Consider the following 20,557-nt stretch of genomic DNA (forward strand, 5'->3'; position numbering starts at 1 on the left):
TTAAATTTTTCTAAAAATAAGTGAAACGCTCTCATTTTGTAATAACTGGCAACATGGAACAGGTTATTACAAACTGCAGTGTTATTACATGATGACGTGAACATTTATTACATATTGCACCATTATTACATAACACGGTGCTACAAATCCCTCCATGCATGTTGACATGCAGCTGGAGAAAACGTGCAGTCTCCACATAGGTTGAATACGGCGAGGCGGGACGGGCGGCAAACCACTACTCCACCGCGCCATCTGTCAAATAGTGGTTGGTTTGCCAAAAATGAAGAGAAGAAGACCTCTCCCATCACTACTAACCTTTCCACTCCACCTTGAGTCAGGTGTAAGGTTAGTTCCACATTCAAACACTAGATGGAGCCCCAACATGAAGCCCCAACACAAGTGTTGGGTTTAAGCTCCAAGCTCCTCCCATGTGCCTCCTGCCCTTAAAATCAGGTGCACCTGTGTGATTAGACACTCAGGAAATGCAGTGGAGGAGCTCAGGGACGTTGTTGGTGAGTGGCTTCAGATTTATTGAATTATTATGCTTTGTTTTAAAGTTAAAGCTCTGAAAAGCAAGTATTTAAGTTGAAATATATGTAATCTCAAAGTACTCAGGTTGATTCCATGTTTATATGTCATTTGACCTGAATTTAAGAGTCAACTCTACAGCCAGTGTTTGCCTGACCAATTTGTTTGTCTAGAAATGTCTTAGTCAAAATATATTAAGTTACTGTTTGATCCAATTGATACATATTGTGATTTCATAGTGCAATTTATGGTAAACAATGAAGAATAAAATTACTAATTGGTAAGAGAAGAGTAATAAAATTTGGTTAAGAGTTTGGATAAATAAGTTTACATAAAGATTAAAATGAATAAATAAGTCTATGGGTAAAAAACATTGTTAAAGTTAGACTTTGATTAAAACAGTTAAGATATGTACATCAAAGTACATGATTTGATTTTACAAGTAGAATAAGTTAAATGTTTTGGGTTGAAACCGTTAAATATTAATCGGAAGGAAATTAATTTATTTAATAAATACATGATGTAAGATAGTAAAAAGCTCAGGTTGTTCTTTCATGTAAAACATTGGAATAGAACTCGTCTTCCTTACTCTCCTTTTCACCCTTTTCTTTAAGGTTTTCAACCTGTTTATAAAAAGCTGGAAAAACCAAATACACTTTTTGAAACTGAGTTGGCCTCACGTCGTCGTATCTGTGCTCCATCCATGTCCTTTCAAGCTGGGCGAGCATTGAAGGAAAAAGAAGCTTGACAGTGGTTTGAAACCGACTCATTGTCCTGATCCATAAACTGAATCAAACTAATAAAAGGTGTAGAACATCTGTTATGTGTAATAGATTTAAACTCGATGGAGTTTTCTCACTTTGAATAACATGATGGGAGTAATCTGAGTATTTCAGACAGACCAGCAGCAGAATGAAGCTTCATGATGAAAACATTACAAAAAAAGGAAAAGCTTGTCCTTGCTGGGTTCCAGACTAATGGATGCAGTTTCTTTGTGCCTGATTGTTTTTGACTGTTTTTCTCTGCGTCTCTGACGGAGGACAAACGAGACGGGTCCTCGGCAGACCTGATGGTGACGTCTTGATCTGGACAAATGGCTCCAGAACTGCATCAAGAAACCGCCTTCCTCAGTGACCGCCATCAAACTTGGGCTCCAGTTGAAGGACGACAAACACGTCGGGATGGAAGTCATGACTCCAGGATGAAGGTGGAGAACCTTGCTCTCCACTGGACTCTGTTCGGAGGAGGAGGAGGAGGAGGAGGAGGCATTAATCCCTCACTTCCACTTTAAGGTTCACAAAGAGGTGGAGGACTGCTGCTTTCCTGCCTCATTTCTGACAGACCACATTGTTCTTCCTTGATCGAACCTTTCAGCCTGAGGAAAGCAAAGAGGGGCAGAGGGTAGTTAGTGGATGGAGGTCGGCTCAGACTCGATTGCCCCACTCAGAGGCAATTCTCCCTTTATGGATGATGGTGTTGAGGTAGTTTGGGGTTTCACCTCACCTGAGGATGACCTCGTCACTCAGTGGTGTTCAGTCTGCTGAGATTTTCTCTACAAGCATTTCTTCTGCTAGAAAATCAGTTTTTTCAACTTGTCTTTATTAGAAAACCATTTTTTCATATACAAACATAAATACAACCCTAAAAGCAAAACATGCAAACTTCACACTAACAGCTGAGGCTGGAATCAAACTCATGTCCAGAGAGAACAAACCACTACACCACCAAGCCACCACCAAGTAGATTCCATTCATAAACTCATTCTATTCTAGTCTTCAGTAAATACTCAAGATTTATTGAGTTACTTTAATTGCAATAATTATAGTAATGGAGATACTCATTATAATAAAAAATCAGTTATGGATTTTCTTGCACACAGAATTGTATACAAAATGATGTATATATCATATAGTATTAGATAATGTATGAGCAATACACACAAGTTATAATGATATAAGAATAAATAATGGGAACAGAATTAAACAAGAAAATATATGCAAAGTATTACACAAGCATTGTACACGTACCATAAACATCATGTAGTCTGTAACCTTCATGACCAAAAGAGCTTTTTTTAATTTTCCAAATCACATTTAACTGGAGTTGCAAACAAGTTTAAGCATTAAAATAAAATGAGTCCGATGCAGCTCTTAAAAAGTTACATGTAGTTTTGGGATTTGAACATAAACTGTAAAGTTTCATTTAGAATTTAAGATGAGAAACATTTCCCCACATCTCCGGCTGCTTTACTTCTTGATTCTACAGGTGAAACCTTCTTTTGCAGAACTTTTTAGACATTTTAGCTGTTTTAACCATTTTAAGTCTTTTTTAGGATTTTTTTTTTTTGTTGCCATTTTGAAGCTTTTTTGTTTTAAAAAAAAATCCTCATTTTAGGGTTTTATTTAAACTGTTTTTGAATTTTCCCACCAATTTGTTGTGGTTGTAGCTATTTTTCCTTATTTCATTTGTGCCTCTTTTAAAAGCCATTTTTGGCAAAAGCAGCCTTTTGAAAAAGACTTTGTGCACATCCAGAATAAAACAAGATGAAAACCAAGATATTATTTAGGTGAGATTTTATGAAAGGCTCAGGGAGCCACTGCAGAAGGTCCAAGGAGCCGCAGGTTGCAGACTCCTGGACTAAATCATATAAATACCAAATTATATCAAAATCATAATGATATTTTACATTTTTATGAAAACCCCTGAATCTGTTTTTTTCATTAATAAAATGTTGGTTTTACCTTCTGATTACTGCAATTCTTACCAAGTAACATTCAACAAAAGCAACACCCAACATATAAAATCCCTTTTGTTAAAAACATTTAGCTATTTATTTGTCTCCGACCCGTCTTCAGTCACACCTGATCCGACTCCCTGCTCCGCTTGTTGGAATCATCCAGGTAATCACTTCATTTCTCTGCTCTGGAAGAAATGACTAAAAACAGCAGTCAGAATGGTGTCAGGCTGAGAAACTGCTCCACAGATGTATTTTTAGAGACGTCACCCTGCTCGCTGAAAGCTGTAATGATGACATCCCAGGAAAGAGACAATCGTGAGGGATGCATGTGAATGCTGAGAGTTTAGTGTGAACGACGACACCGTCTTCCCCTCACCTCACATTTTCTCCACTAAACTCTCACCGACAACCTGCGGCGATCCATCAAGCTGTCAGCAGCGGCAGACATCCATCATCCCTCTGTGTGTTTGTCTTCCTCACTTTCCACCCCCCCCCCCCCCCCCCCCCCCCCCCCCCCCCCCCCCCCCCCAGGCTGTCCCAGTGCCAGTGCCAGGGCTCGGGGGAGACGTGTGAGGGATGAGGCCTCTAACCATCTCTGCACTGTGGTTTTCATTCCCTCCTCCAGCAGGACGTTCAGAGAAATGAAGGAAAATGCTGATTGGAGCGATTGGCCTACTTCTGGTCCGAGTTCCGTGTACACGCCATTTATTTTTCATGTTTTAATTCAAGCATTAGAGAGGCGGGATCATTTGTTACTGGCCTCCTGCGGCTTGAAATCAGAATATAAAGAGAGCCCAAATGTATAAAAAAGTTAAATAATATAACAGTGTCTCTTCCAAAGATAATGAGATCATGAATATTAACCATCACGGTTCGAGAGCAGCAGCAGCCTGTTTATCTATCAGCCAACCGGATGGAGTCATAGTATAACCCACATAGTCGCGTTAGAGTCCATCTTTTATGGACATTCAGTCTGTAATGTGTTGCTCTGTGTTATTTAATCCGTGTGCACTTTTTCAGAACAGGACGTGCTGATTTGCATTTCTCATAAACCCGTATTTTATTATGCACAAGAACTTTGCTTGGACTGTTTTATAAGCTTTCTATCCATCTATTTTTTCATTCTTTATTATTATTTTTTTTCCTTCATTCATTCATCCATAGTTGGACTGGGATTTAGTTTTTTGAATTGATATTTAAACTTTGTTTTATTGTGATTTTTTTTCTTTTATATTTTCTTTTCATTTTGTTATATATGTATGTTTATTATATTTCATGTTTTGTACATAGGATCCTTTTTTCTTTTATGATTTTTGTTTTCTTTCTTTATATTGAATTGGATTTTGTTTTATTTTATGCAGCTGCCGGGACAGTAGCGGACCCACAATGCACCGCGCCGCAGCCACGTAAACACTGCTTGGCTCGTTAGCTGTTAGCAGCCTTGATGCTAACAATTCAATTTGAAAGCTGAGAATCTTTCAGCTTTCCTCATGATTCTAACTCCGTTTGCCAGGTAAATAAAAAAAAAAAAAGAAGCAAGCACACAGCTGTCGGTTTGTTAGGGTTAGGATTATTGCCGCTCTGGTTGTTGTCTTTCTGTCGCTTTAATCCGAGTTGAGGGAATTGAAAGTAAGCAGCTGTTAGCCTGTTTCTGCTGTGCTGGAGCTAATCGGCTAACATTGGTTGGCTGCTCGCTCGGTTTTAAAACATGTTTTTCCTCAAGTTTGAAGTTGTATATCTATTCTGCATCGACATTTTTCGGGTTGTGGAAGCCAAGCTCATGTATGGTAAAGTGATTGTGCCATATGGTGATTAATTTGATGTGACATTCAGCTGTAAGTGTCTCTTCGATGTTTTCTGTTCCTGGGGCTGAGCTCCAAATGAGTCTTGAAATCTGGGAGGACTTCAGATTTTGTGATGAAATAAAGTGATTTTTTGCTCCTCGCGCCCCTTCATTCAGTGTGAGGAGCTGTCCATGGTTCTCACCCCCCATTCTGTTCATAGAGGAGCTCAAGTTTACCTTCAGAAACACAGGAACCTGAACGCCTCATTGAGAAGTCTTGTTTGACATGTGATGATTGCAGGCTAATTTATTCTAATCAAGCTTATTCCAACAGAACTAGTCAACATTTATTTCGATTGGTGAAACTGTGCAAAACTTGTCGTACATTCTGCAAGATTCACAGTGATGCACATGGTGTCAGTCAATAACCGCATGTCCATGCTGTATGGATAGATATACTACTATTATGATTCTTGTTATTTGTTGAGTGTATACAATGCAATACAACATTTTAAGTTGACTATTGTAGTTTTTTAAGCTTGACTAACAGGCTAAGTGCCAAAGAAAAACGTAAACCTAAATCTTTTCAACATTAAGACCCGGTTTAGGCGACTAAATATCCTAGTGGAAATGCTAAACTTTGGTTACATTTTGTAGGTCCGTTTACATGACAACGGTTCTCCAAGCCACTGAAAACATTTCTTTTTGAAAACCGCTGCCAAGATTAAACTGTTTGAAAACGTTCCAAATTCATCTCCATGGAAATGGAGGAAAATCCAACTATTTGAAAAGGCTCTGACTGTGTCTCATACGGCCAAGATGCTGCTACTTGTGGTTTTATAGTCAAGTAAAGTATAGTCTGTAGTAACAATCCAACTTAGTCATCTGTCTGTGTTCTCCTGTTGTTAATCTTTCTAGCATTTTGTTCTCTGAACGTACGTGTGTGGTTTCAATATAAAAACATCTAGCAGCACCAACTAGTGGCCCAACATGAAAACAACATTGTTTTCTGCGTTTCTTTTCCATTTAAACGAACATCGTTTTCAAAACTTTGCCATGTGAATGCCCGACTGTTCGCAAAGGAAAAGGAAGAATATTTAAGTTTTCACTTGAAATGTCGTGTGAATGGGGTCTTTGACATTTGGTGTGTGTCTGATGAGATTCTGACTTGTTTACTTGTTTGTTTGTTTGTTTGCAGGGCCTTGATGAGTTTCTGACTTGTTTGTTTGTTTGTTTGTTTGTTTGCAGGGCCTTGATGAGTTTCTGACTTGTTTACTTGTTTGTTTGTTTGTTTGCAGGGCCTTGATGAGTTTCTGACTTGTTTGTTTGTTTGTTTATTTGTTTGCAGGGCCTTGATGAGACTGGCCGAGCTGTAGGATGTCGATGGTGCTGTTTGCCTCTGTGGTCCGGGTCGGGGACGGCCTGCCTCTCTCCGCCTCCACGGACTACGAGCAGGACAAAGAGCTTCAGGAAACCAAGAAACACCTTAAAGGTCTCTCCAAGAAACTGGGGCAGTTTCCTGACCGCTGCACGCTGAAGACCGGACCGTATAATGTCAAGTAAGTCTTCAGTGAAGAAGAAAAAAGTTCAACAGGCCCAGAAATATGAGGGCGGTTTTGATATTTGTCATGTCTTTGTATTGTGGTGTTTTCATCCTGGAGGGACACTGGGAGTCCTTACTGTTTATGTATGCATTTATATTAACCCTGGTTAACTTTAATAATTCATAAGCGCTTGTAAAGCCCTTCAGAACTAATACATATGTTTTAAAAATAGGTGAGTCAAAATGTCTTCATTTATGCCACAGAACTACGAAGTTCAAGCGTTTACATTAGAAGTGTATCATTCATTTAAAAACATTCTTTAAAAATATACAGTTAAAAAGTGTGTCCAATACACACAAAAGGTAAGCTGGCAGGATGACTCGGCTCCTTCTGTCAGAAGAAGCTTTGCAGTGCCGTGTGCTGCACAAACATCCCAGCTCACTAATGATCCTATCAGTCACACTTTAATCGTGTTTAGCACGTCGCCTCGCTACTGTGTGAGTCCTGGAGCTCATTAGCATGTAGCATGTAGCATGAATGGGAGCTATGATATGTCCTGACGAAGACGACGTTCTTCTTGCTGTTGGCTGGAGTCAGCAACCAAACTTTCTTCTTGTTCAGTGTGCAGGGGCCTTTCGTTTTTAAACGGTTGTGTTTTCAGTGGCTTCGAGCGCGGTGGTGTAAACGACAGGGCTGGAAGGGAATGTTCGGTCGTTGTGGTGAAATCCCCATATTGATATTGCTGCAACGCCGCTGTCACTACTTGACTTTCAACGAATGCTGCCTGTGCTCACTTCCAGCACGTCGGAGGGCATGTTTTGAGGGGCTGGCTACAAAGTCAACAACCGCTGCTGCATGAGCTGAATATTTCATATATGTCAATAATTAAGCCTTGAATATCTGGAGCACGGAAATTGCTCTTTGGATCAGCCCTAGCAAACGGACCCCTCAAAATACAACCAAAGTTTTGCGTTTTCGCTATTAAATTGTTGCTCTGTAAACCCCCCCCCCAAAAAAAATAAAGAAAAGCTCATGAATCTGATTTGTTATTTAAAGATCTGTTCAGGTCTAAATGTAGTTGATTTGTCTTCCTTCACACTGACCTCGTACTGACGGAGGTTCTCCGCCCTTCTCTTCATCTCTCAGACACAGTTCTGATTTAAAATTGTCTTTACCGTCAGTGATTTTCATAAATCCGGCTTCACTTGACGGGTCAAAGACTTTCTAAACGTCCAGCTGCTGCTGGGGGAAAGTCTTTGAAACTCAGTCCTGCAGTGTTTGTTCAGAGCTAATTAGTCTTAATAAGGCGGAGGACGCGACCTTCAGGGAGAAACCCATCAGCCATCAATGAGGCGGCTTTACCTTTCAGCAAACCCGGCTTCCCTTTGATTAGAATCTCTTTTAATCAATGAGCGCCCCAAGCATCTGAAGAGTCCAAATGAGGAAGGAAGTGTTTGAAGTCACAGGTTAATCTGTCCTGTGATGTTCTGGGTCCAGGCAGGAGGATTTCCACACTCCACATTTATAACCTCAAGCTATGATCAAGGATTCCAGGTGTTTCCCAACTCCAACACCGTGAGTCTTTACAGTGTAACTAAAGCTTTATGTCATATTTGGACCTTAATAGTGACATGCACACTGAGCAAAGCTCCATATAAAATGTTATAACAGAGGAAAAGTCTCTAAATGTGATCAAACCAAGAATAAAGTGGTGATACTAATGTTGGAATGTTGAAAGATAACTAGGGTCAGAGGAATCTAGGAAAATAACCAGAATATCAACTAGTACAAGATTCTGTTAAATTGTAAACGCTGACTGACTGTCATAGTCGTAATGAAGTACTCTGCCTATAGCAGTGTATGGCTTTATATGGCAGCGAATCTTTGAAGGACTCTAATGATGAAGTGTCATTTGAAATGTTAATTTGGTTACTAGTTTAAAAATAAGAAAAGGGGAAAACGCTCAGAAAACAACTAACCTTGTAAAGAAGTTCAAGTGAAAACATTTGTGTGTTTTCATTTCAGAAAAGTTTTAAATTTACCAGGAAACTGGCGACCTGTCCAGGTGAGCCTGCCCTCGCCCACTGCAGAACCCTGCCACCCTCAGCTGGATAAGCAGGATAGAAGATGGACGGATGGTCCATTTACATGGAAATGCTGAAAACGACGTGCTTAGCACGTTGTTGTTATTCTCCATCTACTGAGCATGTGCAGAGTAACTAGTGAGGATGACCGTGATGTGCATGCGCAGTGCAGTGTTTCAGAAAAGTTGCATTTTCCCCCAATTTTCTGAGCTTCTTTTTTTTTTTAATGGCCTTTTCAGTGTCTCCGAGCGCCATTGTAGCATTAACAGACCCCAAAACACAACGGAAGTTGTCCCTTCTTACTCGAAAACGTTCTTCGTCATGACGAGCAGCGTTGTCTTCTCACAGTGTCTCCAGTTAAACGACGTCCAGTTTGAGTCAGTCGTTTTACGCTGGTCAAGCTTGATGAATATTTACTGGAACGATGCACGGTTGGCTCAAAGCCAAGTGGGAAGTGTTTTTGTCATTGTGAACCTTTTGATTGGAGGACATGGTATTACCCAGGAGTCAGTGCTGTGCTGCAGCTGCTCGGTGACGGACTGTAGCGTCAGATTGCTGCTGGTTGTCCAGATATCGTCGGCGCTTTGGGCTTTTTCTCTCCTTCATTCATCCCTCTGATAATCATCGCAGCACTCTCTCCTGCTTGTTGACATTTATTTTGTGATAACCGGCTCTCCTCTCCATTGTTTCACTAGCATCTCTGATAATGTAAGAGTCTTCTCACCTGGGTCGGGGATTTACTTTGTAGTCGATGTCATTAACACGGCGAGGCTATTCGACGGTGTGTCTGCAGAGAACGTAGTTTTTGGGTTTAATTAACCATGAAAGTGTAATTGTCAGTGTATAGAACTCCTTCTAATCACAGAGGAAGAAGATGAGCGCTGCATTAAAATCCTGCTTGTGTGTGTCTCAGCTTCACCAGCTCGCTCGGCGTAGGCTACATGATGGTGTGTACGGCCAGTTACCCCAACGTGCTGGCCTTCTGCTTCCTGGACGAGCTGATGAAGGAGTTCATCGTTACCTATGAAACCAAACGCATCGTCGGCGCCGTGCGGCCGTACTCCCTCATCGAGTTTGGTGAGTCTTCGTGGCCGACCTCGAGTGTGAAGGTTCCGAGTTTGAATCCCCGTTGAAGCAGAAAAGCTGTCTAATATAAAAATGAGACCAATCGACTGTGGAAGTTGCTAATAATTGCTGAGACGACCCCTGAAACTGAACCTCACCAACCCTCTGAATCCCTCCTGTTTTTCATTTCTTCTTTTTGGTTTTTATTACTGTTGAGAATTCGTAACTTTACCAGTCTTGGTCCTTGCTGCTGGGAACTTGAAAAATTATGAGTTTTAAGTTTTTTGCTTGTTCATGCAAATGAAAACTGCGAAATTTGCCTGTTGTGGTCCTTGGAGACTGGGATATTTCCCAACCTCTTCTGTACTGTTTTATTTTGAGTTGTTTGTAATTTCTTGTCAGATATTAGTTTTATATTAAACCCTTAATGTTGTAAACCCTCAGTACACCTCTTAACCCCGGTATGGAGTCGATGCAGGGACAAAGTGAAAACTGTATGAACTGACGGCAGCTGCTCCATGTTCTCGCTCAATTTGCACTCCACATGGTGGCTGATCGATCACAATGTTGGTTAACAAGTCGTAGAAGAGTAATAAAAATCCAACAGTCCGCTTGGCTCCGGCTATGTGCTGCAGCTGATGTGCTGCCAAACGTTGTAGGCAGAACCCACGATGCCAACCTCCGGGAAAAGCAAATCTCCTCGTTTGGCTCGTTGGAAAGAACTTTGTTCCATAATTGATCAAAGTGCTTCTTTCTGTTGATAAGCAAATCTTCCTACGCTGAAGCCAGAGTTTGAAAGATTGAGATCCTGCCGTTGCTCTGACAGTCGACCTGTTTGGGATCAGTTTGTCTCCCTCGTTCCTCTTTGTATTATTAACCGCTTGTTGTTGTCGTCCGTCAGACACCTTCATCCAGAAGACCAAACAGCGATACAACAGCCCTCGTTCCCTGTCCACCAAGATCAACCTGGCTGACATGCAGACAGAGATCCGGCTGCGACCGCCCTACCAGCTCTCCCCTGAGGACCTGCAGGCTATCAATGGCCTCTCTGTGCACGTCGCCGCCAAGTACAAGGGCATAGGTAGATACCACCTCCAGCTGCATACATATACTCACAAAGTCCAATCAGGGTTTGCTCTGCTAACGGGACAACTCGCCTTCACGTCGACTCACGGACATCGTAGGCTGTGATTCAGCTTGTTTTCATCGTCCAATCAGCAGACAGTAAACTTCACGTGATTCCAGTTGTACAGTGTGGCTCGCTGTGTGGAACGTTCTAATAACGATGAAGACTGAACAAGGATTTGCTACATTCAAGCCAGTTTTGTTTAAATCTGAAGTTCTTGGGGATAAAGAAGGGTAACAAAGCAGTGAGTACTTCTGTCAGACCCCCCGGTCTGTACACTGTCACACCTCAGCTGCCCCAGCTGAGCGACGCCTCCTCAGGTCACTTCAGCTGCTGCGGTCCCTTCGACATCCATCAGAGCCGCTTTGTTCGCCTCGGTTTTCTCACAACAAGTGTACTGTAGAGTTTTTCTTCTAATATTGCTGAGGTTGTAATTCAGCGTCTTTGCTCTCTCTTAGCTCCCACGCAGTTGTTGGAGCCGGTGACACTCCCAGGCATCGTGTCCTGTGTCCTCAGTGTGCTGTGTGGAGGTCTGAACCTGCTGCGTGGAGTCCACGCTATCGAGAGCATCCTACAGGTCAGACATTACATTTATACACTTATACACCCTGTTGTAAAGATGGAACCCTGCAGATGGAAGATGGAGAGTTTCCAGTTGTCATGTTTTGGTTTCTTCATGCGGCTGGGAAAATGCAACGTTACCAGATTTGGTCCGTTATACTTCTGAACAGCTTGGAGCAGCAAAGGTTGCAGCTGAGGACTCTCAACAATCCCATGTGTGGCTTTGCAGGTGGGAACTGTGATAGTTCCAAGTCTCTGCCTTGTGGAGAGTTAGTGACACTGGCCAGCTGTTCCATTCATGCAGCTGGGAGCTTTTCAAGTTACTAGTTTAAGATGCTTTCATTCACCCAAAATGTTGCCAGTCTATGTCATTGCTGTTTGGATCTTGGAAAGGTATGAGTTTTAAGTTTTGTTCATGCACATGGAAACTGGGAAATTTACAATTTATGATACTTGTTAACTGGAAAGTCACCAGTTCTGATCTAAGGAAGCTGGGAAATTTACCAGGTTTGATCCTTGGAGACTTAGATGTTTACCAGTTATTATACTTAGATATTTACCGGTTGTGATCCTTGGAAACATGTATATTTACCATTTCGGGAACTTGAATATTTCCAGTTCTGATTCTTGTAGATGGGATATTTAAAGTTACCAGTGTGGAAAGGCTCTGATCTGAACGTAGTCTGCAGGATGCCTGTGAGCCTGCACACCAATAGAAATGAATGGTCTGCCAGTATTCCTGCAGGATGAATGACCTTTGCTTATTTCACCTTGGCTGATATCAGATGATATTGAAGCTCTTTGAAATTTTCCACTTTGACAATTGTCCAAGTGTTTTTTTTCCCCCACTTACTGTAATTTAAACTGCTCCCTTTTTCACACGCTTGGAACCCTGTAGCTTGAACAATGACGCGGCTTACTTATGGATTTTTAGGGGTTAACACGCTTCATGCTGCTGATACGTTTAGCCTCTTTGCATCAGACCAATGAAATTTCTGAACAAGTCACAGTGGATCAATGAAACTGTCCAGTGGAATTACTGGTACATCAAATGTCGTTTAGCGCTTCAGGCACACACCCTCATCATTGAAATATTCCACGCCCTGGGTGATGCGTTCAGGTACATCATGTAACTCCGACCTGCTGCGCTCCGTGGCTAATCAACATCCCCCTCAGAAGAAAATCTTCCTCCTCAGAATCACAATGGGCAAATAATTGAGATAACACCCTCAGTGTTTGTATTTTTGCTGGAATTCACTTTCTCTCTTCTTCTCCCTCTCCCGCCTGCCCCCCCACCACGGTAGCCATGTTTCATTTTTTTTTCTTGAAGGAAAAAACAAACAAACAAAAAAACTGCAATCCTGCAGTGAAATTCATGCCCTGTTACAACGGGGACTCCTGCGGCTTTTAGAAAAGTGAGGTCTGTATATCTTCCATTTTTTAGTTTTTTTTAATTTGGTGGGTGCAGCTTATCTTCAGGTGCGTCACAATTCCCCCTTATTCCACTAACATAGTGATGCACCATTACCGTCAGAGACCAGGGTGGTGCAGGTGTAGGACCTTGTGTGTGTACGCAGTGAACACAGCGTATGAAACAAACAATATGAATTCACTGGATTAAATATCTGTTTCATAACAACTTCATTCCTCTCTCTGTGTCTCCTCTTCCTGTACGCAGAACGACGACGAGGACTTTAATTACGTGATTGCCTTCTTCCTGGGCACAGCAGCCTGTCTGTATCAGGTCAGTGATGGTGTGTGGAGCGGGCCTGGCTGACTAACAGCCCTGCACTTTACAGCTCAGCAGCTTGTCAGACACACTCACATTAGTAGAAGCTCCATGCCTTTCAGCCCGGCTTCTCCCAAAATCTTTTCATCAACCGCTTTCACGCCACTTCCAACACCAAATGGACCAGCGCAAATTGGTCGACAGAGGCGGGCGGCTTTGGTTTCATATGAAAACGGCACTAAATTCAACAGCTCCTCACAAAAAGTTGAGACGCAGTTTTAAAAGTGAATAAAAACAGAATAGCATGAATTGACCATAGTTTGTCCAATACAACATTGTAAGTGGGAATTTTTTGTGAAAATATTAGATTTTATGGTGGGAAACATGCAACTTTTTGAAAATGACTCACAAGGTGGAACTTTTGCTCTGAATTCGTCTCCATGGAAACGGAGGGAAAACACAACTTTTCTGAAACGCTGCTACTACACGTGCGCACCACGGCTGTAGTTAATGGTTATTGTGCACATGCTCAGTAGCTGGACGATCAGAACCATGTTTCCTCAAGAGTGTCAGGACTAGGGATGGGAGTCGCAAACCGGTTGCAATCGATCAATTCCATGGGAATCGTCCACCTTATATGTGTTCGATTCTTCTTAACGATTGATTTCCAGCACGACGTCAAATCGTGTTGCGGTACGTAGCATGACGTCACACACTGCTACGCAGAGCTCCTTCAACCAGGAGGAAACATGGAGGAAGAAGGTCTAAAGTGGGAGACGATAAAGGACTAAATAATACGACACGTTAATACATGTTCACTCACCACGTCCTGAATCCACAGAGTCCACAGCCTCTCGCCTCACAGCCACAAGGTCCAGTTAAAACAGAAAATCCCGGCAGGAGCCTTTCTGTCTGGAGTTCTCATGTTCTCTCTCCGAGTGTGCTGGTTCTCCTGCGGTACTCCGGTTTACTCCAATAGTCAAAACAACCTGCACCATGGCTCCCTGAGCTACACCCCCGGCCTCCATCACCTCCTCCTGAGCTACACCTCTGGCCTCCATCACCTCCTCCTGAGCTACACCCCCGGCCTCCATCACCTCCTCCTGAGCTACACCCCCGGCCTCCATCACCTCCTCCTGAGCTACACCCCCGGCCTCCATCACCTCCCCCTGAGCTACACCCCCGGCCTCCATCACCTCCTCCTGAGCTACACCTCTGGCCTCCATCACCTCCTCCTGAGCTACACCCCCGGCCTCTATCACCTCCTCCTGAGCTACACCCCCGGCCTCCATCACCTCCCCAGAGCGCTGCGCTGTGTGGCTGCTGAAGACGGTTCCATTTGGTGAAGAAATGTCCTGTCAGAGGACTAATGAGGGACTTTTAATAAATGAACTCTGCCATCAATCTGTCCCGTGTGTGAATGTCTGCTCCAACGAGCCGACAGTGTAGACATATGCTAGTAGATCCTTGACTAGATGTGTGAGCCTCTAGTTTTCACACCATACAGTGAGAAACGATCTGCTAGAGTATGTCTCCTGTTTAGACATACACAATCTAGTAGAGGTTTGGGCTACTACTGTATGTCTATGTATTAGATCATTCTATGTTGAAAATAGCCTCAAAAAAAGCACCAACACAAAATGAAAACACAGCATTCCCTGCAGACCGAGAGAACGTTCCTCCTGCTACGTCACTTCCTCCTTCCTCTCCAGGCTCCGCCTCCCAGAGAGGGTTCGCTTGTCAACATTGCAAAATTCGAAAAAGTGTAAATTCCAGGGGGCAATGAAGGCAAATACACATTTGACTGTTCTTTTTTAAAGGAAAAATTATAATTCAAGTTTCATGTTTGGAAAAAATAAAATTGTTCTTTTTGGTGCAGAAAACTGTAAAACTACTTTTTTCCCCTCAAAACAATACTCAGGAATTGTTAGGAGAATTGATAAGGAATTGGATTAACAAGCAGAATTGATAATGGCATTGATATTGATAAAATCTTATCAATTCCCACCCGTACTAATCTACCTGCTTATACTCCTTATTTAAAAAAAATTATAATAAAGAAATAAATAAATCGATAAAGAATTGAATTGTTAAACCGAATCGAAAATGGAATCGGAATCAGAAAAATCTTATCAATTCCCATCCCTCGTCAGGACTCCATTGTTCTCCTGGGACTTGGTAGTTTTATAGATTTCTCTTGCAACATTTTTGTGTAAGCACTGTTGTGTAAATGGGGCCCAGAGACACTGTGGTCCTGAGTACTACAGTACTACGAAGCTGGGCTTTCTCTTATCCAGATAACTTCAAGGTTTAACCCTGGGTTTTCTGTACTACGACACTCGCTCACTTCTCACCGGGATAAACCATCCCGGTGACTGACGCTGAAAGTCTAACCTGCTCTGGACCAGGATATGTTCTCGATAAGCAGTCAGAGCTCCGCCTCCTGACCAATCAGATATCTTGGAAAATGATGTAATAAATCATTTGCACATGATGTCACATTTCCCATGATCCTCTTTGATTCACTTGGGTCCGCCATCTTTTATGTATACAGCTGCATAAGAACATATCTTCGTATCGGATTCATGTGATTTTTCCCAAATTTATCAGGGATTGAATATTCCAGATAAAGCGAGGTAAAGATTGAGGAGTGCGGTGGGGTTGACCACTACAGCAATTTGTTAAAATGTGAGGACGATGTAGACACGATGTAAATTAGTCCACAGCTTCTCTCCTCACAGCCAGAAGGTCCCAGTTAAAAAAATAAATAAGGGTCCTTGTGCAAATCCCGGCAGGAGCCTTTCTGTGTGGAGTTTTCAGGTTCTCTCCGGTACTCTGGTTTACTCCGATAGTCAATACAACCGTAACTTCCTGAGCTACACCCCCGGCCTCCATCACCTCCTCCTGTGCGCTGTGTGGCTGCTGAAGACGGTTCCATTTGGTGAAGAAATGTCCTGTCAGAGGACTAATGAGGGACTTTTATTCAATGAACTCTGCCGTCAATCTGTCCCGTGTGTCAGTGTCTGCTCCAACGAGCCGACAGTGTAGACATATGCTAGTAGATCCAAACTATATGTGTAGAGAGCCTCCAGTCTACACTGTATTGTTAATGATCTATAATAGTATGTCTACAATCTAGTAGAAGTCTACTACTGTAAGTCTATGTATGAGATCATTCTGTGTTGAAAATCCCCTCAAAAAAGCACCAACACAATATGAAACAAAACATTTTGCGCCTTCCTCAACAGTTACCGGTGTGTGGTAAATAAAAGCTGTCATAAAAGATGGCGGACACTCGCGAATCAGAGAGGATCATGGGAAATTGGTGACGTCAGTGCAAACGATCTATTCAGAACAATCTTTTTGACATAATAAAATAAATCCTGGTCTCTGAGGCTTTGAAGGAGGTTCTTGTTCTTGACTTGTTCCAGGTCAGTTTATCTCCATGAGGGTTGATCTGGAATAATGAGGTTCATGATCACACCTGACAGAACTGCAGAACCATGAATTTATGGAACCAGAACTACTCTTGTCGTCATGGTGATGAATTAATATTCCAACATAAAACACAAGAGAAACTCAGCATCAAAACAAGTGATGGAAAATCTAAACTAAAAGAAGAGAAGTGAGAAGTTCAGCCTGAAACGTTTCTGCTGGAATAAAGTGAAATTGAGCGATCAGCGTTTATATCACGCATGAATTAAAATGGTTTAATCTCACCAAGTCAGGAATGTTCTGGCTTCGGCTGCAGCAGCAGTGTTGCTTTTAGCTGCTGGATGTGTTTGAATTCTTCATAATCTTTGAGATTAACTGCTCCTTCAGTAATCTGGGAACTGCTCTGCGGGATTTCTCTGTGTGTCTGATTGGTCAGACGCTGCAAGCTCCGCCCCTTTCATGTTGCTTGTTGAACATTGTGATTAAAGGCTTTAAAGGGCTTTTAGTTGACACAATATTTAAACGATTACAATACTCAAATCTAAATTTTACTCAATTTTGGTTTGCCTTCTCTTCTAATTCTTAGAAGATGTTTTGGTGCCATCGATTTCAAAAAGAGCGACTGGGTTTAATAGAATAATACAATGTGTAAAATATTTGTTGTTTATGTTCTGCTGGGAATAAACTTTAGTGGATTTCTGACACTTGGAAGTCATTACATTCTGCTTTTAGGAATTAGTGTTACATAATAATTGTGCACTAAGTGGGTGATGACTCTTCCTCATATGGTGTATCTGGAAGTGTGAGGAAGGCCACTTGACTTGTCCTCTGCTCCTCTCTACACAGTGTTACCTGTTTGCCTACTTCTCTGTGTGGAGGAACAGTAAATCTTTCCTGGCGTTCGCACTCATCTGCCTGTCCAACATGTATCTGTATGAACTGAGGAACATGTGGCAGATCCTCTTCCACGTGGCGGTGGGAGCCTTCATGACGCTGCAGATCAGACTGAGGCAGCCGCTGGGCAAGGCACCGGACTACAACGTCTGACACAGGTTGTCGACAGAAAAAACACAGGGACATGTTGTGGTGCTGGAAGCACTGGACAAAAACAGCAGAAACCAAGACTCTGGTAAAACTCTCATCTCACTTGTGCATCATTTATTGACCTTCATAAAACTCTGATCTCTATTCAACACCAGTGGATACACATAAAGGATTCATGAATATGTCGGGGTATTTATATATTAAAGCATGTGTTTTAAAAGATCATTTTCCATGTAAACACTGTGTGTGTGTGTGGGGGGGGGGTGGGGGGGTAGCTAATCGTATGAAGATACAAACAAAATGTGGCTTTTTGACAAACAATCCTTGTTCCATGGATTTATGCAAACAATTCACGCAAAAATGATTCAGATGAGCAGAATAAAAATCTGTATTTTCAGTTTTTGCTTTCACGTTTTTTTAAATTTTTATTTATTATATGTATGATCAGAATCTACAGATATGTTTCGTGTTATTTAAGTGCCAGAAGATCATCAAGGTTTCATTAGTGCATATCACTTTTATGTATTTGTTTTGTGGACTGACTTTGTTTTCTTTCTTTTGAAGACATGCTTTTATATATAAATCACGAGTTTGTGAATCTGTGTCCATATCTTCTTTTTCTAACGAGACTCTGTCCGGAAGCATCGGGATCAGTCCCCCCCCCCCCCCCCCCCCCCCCCCCGTCTGGTGCAAGAGAAAACATCTGAATAGACACTGACGGAATCTGACGTCTCCTCCCTTCTTGTGTTTGATGAATATTTTTTTACTCCCTACAGTGCTGCCTCTTGTCCTCCTCCACCCTCCTCCACCCTCCTTCACCCTCCACCTCGCTTCAAAGTCAACACATTGGATCTGTTACGCGATACACAAACTACACCGTGAAATAAAATGTCACTTTTTTTAACTGCATCAAAAACAATTCTTCTTTTCCTGTTTCCATATAAAATGTTTACTGATGAAGACTCAAATCTTTTCAGCAGACGCTAATAAATCCCACCTTTGGTTCAAGTGTGATATGGAAAAGCAGAACGTGTCCACAGCGTCCACCACATTTCTTCTCTAACCTCTTTTTATCCAGAAGACGGGTAAACGCCGACTTCTTGTAGCAGAACAGAAAACATAAAACATTGGGTGCAAAATGACAGCTGGACAAAACGTTTGTAGTCGTCTATAATAGCAGTAGTTCTCAGAGTGAGCCCCCCGACGGAGAATGCAGAGAGGAATTCCCCCCCAGGCAAGAGGAGCCCACAAGAGAAGGATAAAGGGCACAGGGCCGAGCGGGCCGAGAGCCCCCCCAACTCCGGCGGCGAGGCCCGCCGCACCCCCGGGAGTTTCAGCCTCTCTTTTTGAAATTCAAACCTTTGGACTGTTCGACTGGCAGATCTCTGTTCATATTTCAGACAGACTCTCTTCATACAGCCACATTTTTTTATCTTCTCGATCAAACCACATCCAGGTTTAAGTCGTGAAATCTTTAAAAAGTTACAGCCCCAGTCAAAGTTAATCTTCCACCACTTTCAAGAATAAACTTTGCAATTAATCTGCAGCTCACGAGCGCGCCGGACCCTGGGGCTGCATCCATATGGATCAACTGCAGTCTGCCGCAGCTCTCCGCCAGATGCATGTGTGTCTTCAGGCACATCAGGGAATTTGACCAAATATTTGAGGAGAGCTTTTTACCACTTAACAGTCTCCCACTTTGGATTTGCAGACACATTTGTGGTTGTTCAAACCCATCAGCACTGTTGGTGTTTGATATTAAGTGGTTTCAGTTCCTTAAGCTCAGTCAACAGCATGTAGTGCAAGCTTCGCTTCGGGAGTTTTCTCCTAAACCAAAGACTATTTATGACATCAAGTGCGCTGAGACATCATTGACCTCCAGCAAACATGTTCAGGTCATCTTCTTCCTGATGAAATACCTTCTGATAATCAATGCTTTCCAATCCAGCTTTGAAGAGGACCTGCAGGTCTGCTTTCTCTGGACATTTGTTAATGTACTGTTACATATCTTATCAGGGAAATAAAAGCAAAGACTGCACAAGAGACAGTGTTGTGTGGGCGTTTCGTGGGAAAAGAAATGAAATTCAAGGTTTGAAATGGCAAATTAAAGAAAATAAGGGAAAGATGGATGACTGGAACAGTGGAATATAAAGTGTGGGGTTGGTGTCCTTTGGTGGTCACCTCAGATGTTCTAGGGCATTAGGGAAAATATGGCAGGACAGGGGGATACCGGAACCTTTAAACTTCAAAATTTTAGAGTGAAAGGACCTAGAGCAGGGGTCTACAGCCCGGGTCCTGGAGAGTCCCCCATCCAGCCATGTTTTACATCTTCTGCAGCTCCTTATTGGGCTGTCTGAGGAGCCTATTGAAGAAAGAATTGTTAGATTAAGGTGTGTTGAAGCAAGCAGGCATCTAAAATCTCTCCTGGACCAGAGGTGGACACCAGTGATCTAATGTTCAGGGCCATGTCTACAGAACTATGACCGAAGTCTTGAGAAGTTTCCAGAGTTTTGAATCCAGAGGGTCAAGAGTTGAATTCGAGGAAATAGAGTTTGGAGTTAAAGACACTCCAGCTTTGAGTCAAAGGATGGATTTCTCCAATCTCAAATCCAAGAGTCAACAGTTTCAGATCCAGAGTCTACAATCAGAAGTTGGGTTTTCAAAAATCCTTTGTCTCAAAGACACAGTGTCCAAAGTCTGAATGGTCAAGAGCAGACCAAGGTAAAGTCCAGCCCGGGTCCCACATGCGATCCTTTGGTAGAGGCAGACCGGCTGTGAGACATCAGTGAGACTTTAGGAAAAGAAATCTATCTGCTTTTATGTATTCTGAAAGCGATAGTTTTATTCTTCTCAGTGTTCATAGTTCATGCTTCGTAGTCTGGCTTCTTTCTGTTGACGAGCAGAACTCAGGATCATTACTT

At 42.4% G+C, this 20,557-nt stretch overlaps 1 protein-coding gene across 3 annotated transcripts; it reads left to right on the forward strand.

The window, feature by feature from the left end:
- Positions 1-4,650: 4,650 nt before the first annotated feature.
- Positions 4,651-19,675, forward strand: sec22a (SEC22 homolog A, vesicle trafficking protein). 3 transcript variants are annotated; one of them, XR_013935892.1, is made up of 8 exons: positions 4,651-4,778; positions 6,397-6,607; positions 9,590-9,753; positions 10,643-10,822; positions 11,326-11,444; positions 13,107-13,172; positions 17,439-17,721; positions 18,413-19,675. XR_013935892.1 is itself a non-coding variant. In XM_080478011.1 (7 exons), the coding sequence occupies exons 2-7, from the start codon at positions 6,426-6,428 to the stop codon at positions 17,637-17,639; spliced, it is 912 nt and encodes a 303-aa protein (XP_080334137.1). In that variant the 5' UTR covers positions 4,656-4,778; positions 6,397-6,425; the 3' UTR covers positions 17,640-18,232. The 3 variants fall into 3 exon arrangements, 2 of the variants coding, with proteins under 2 accessions (XP_080334137.1, XP_080334138.1); XM_080478011.1 differs by lacking the exon at positions 18,413-19,675 and having other exon boundaries at positions 4,656-4,778; positions 17,439-18,232; XM_080478012.1 differs by lacking the exons at positions 17,439-17,721; positions 18,413-19,675 and adding an exon at positions 13,999-15,034 and having other exon boundaries at positions 4,656-4,778.
- The last annotated feature ends 882 nt before the right edge of the window (positions 19,676-20,557 follow it).

Source organism: Lipophrys pholis (genome assembly GCF_963383615.2).
Source record: "Lipophrys pholis genome assembly, chromosome: 13".
Lineage (NCBI taxonomy): Eukaryota > Metazoa > Chordata > Actinopteri > Blenniiformes > Blenniidae > Lipophrys > Lipophrys pholis.

What these genes read in the sequence shown, in the direction of transcription:
- sec22a (XM_080478011.1), top strand. Translation starts at nt 6,426, where the DNA reads ATGTCGATGGTGCTGTTTGCCTCTGTGGTCCGGGTCGGGGACGGCCTG. An exon ending in ACCGGACCGTATAATGTCAA is followed by an intron (nt 6,608 to 9,589) that starts GTAAGTCTTCAG and finishes TGTGTGTCTCAG; the next exon opens with CTTCACCAGCTCGCTCGGCG. An exon ending in CGCCAAGTACAAGGGCATAG is followed by an intron (nt 10,823 to 11,325) that starts GTAGATACCACC and finishes GCTCTCTCTTAG; the next exon opens with CTCCCACGCAGTTGTTGGAG.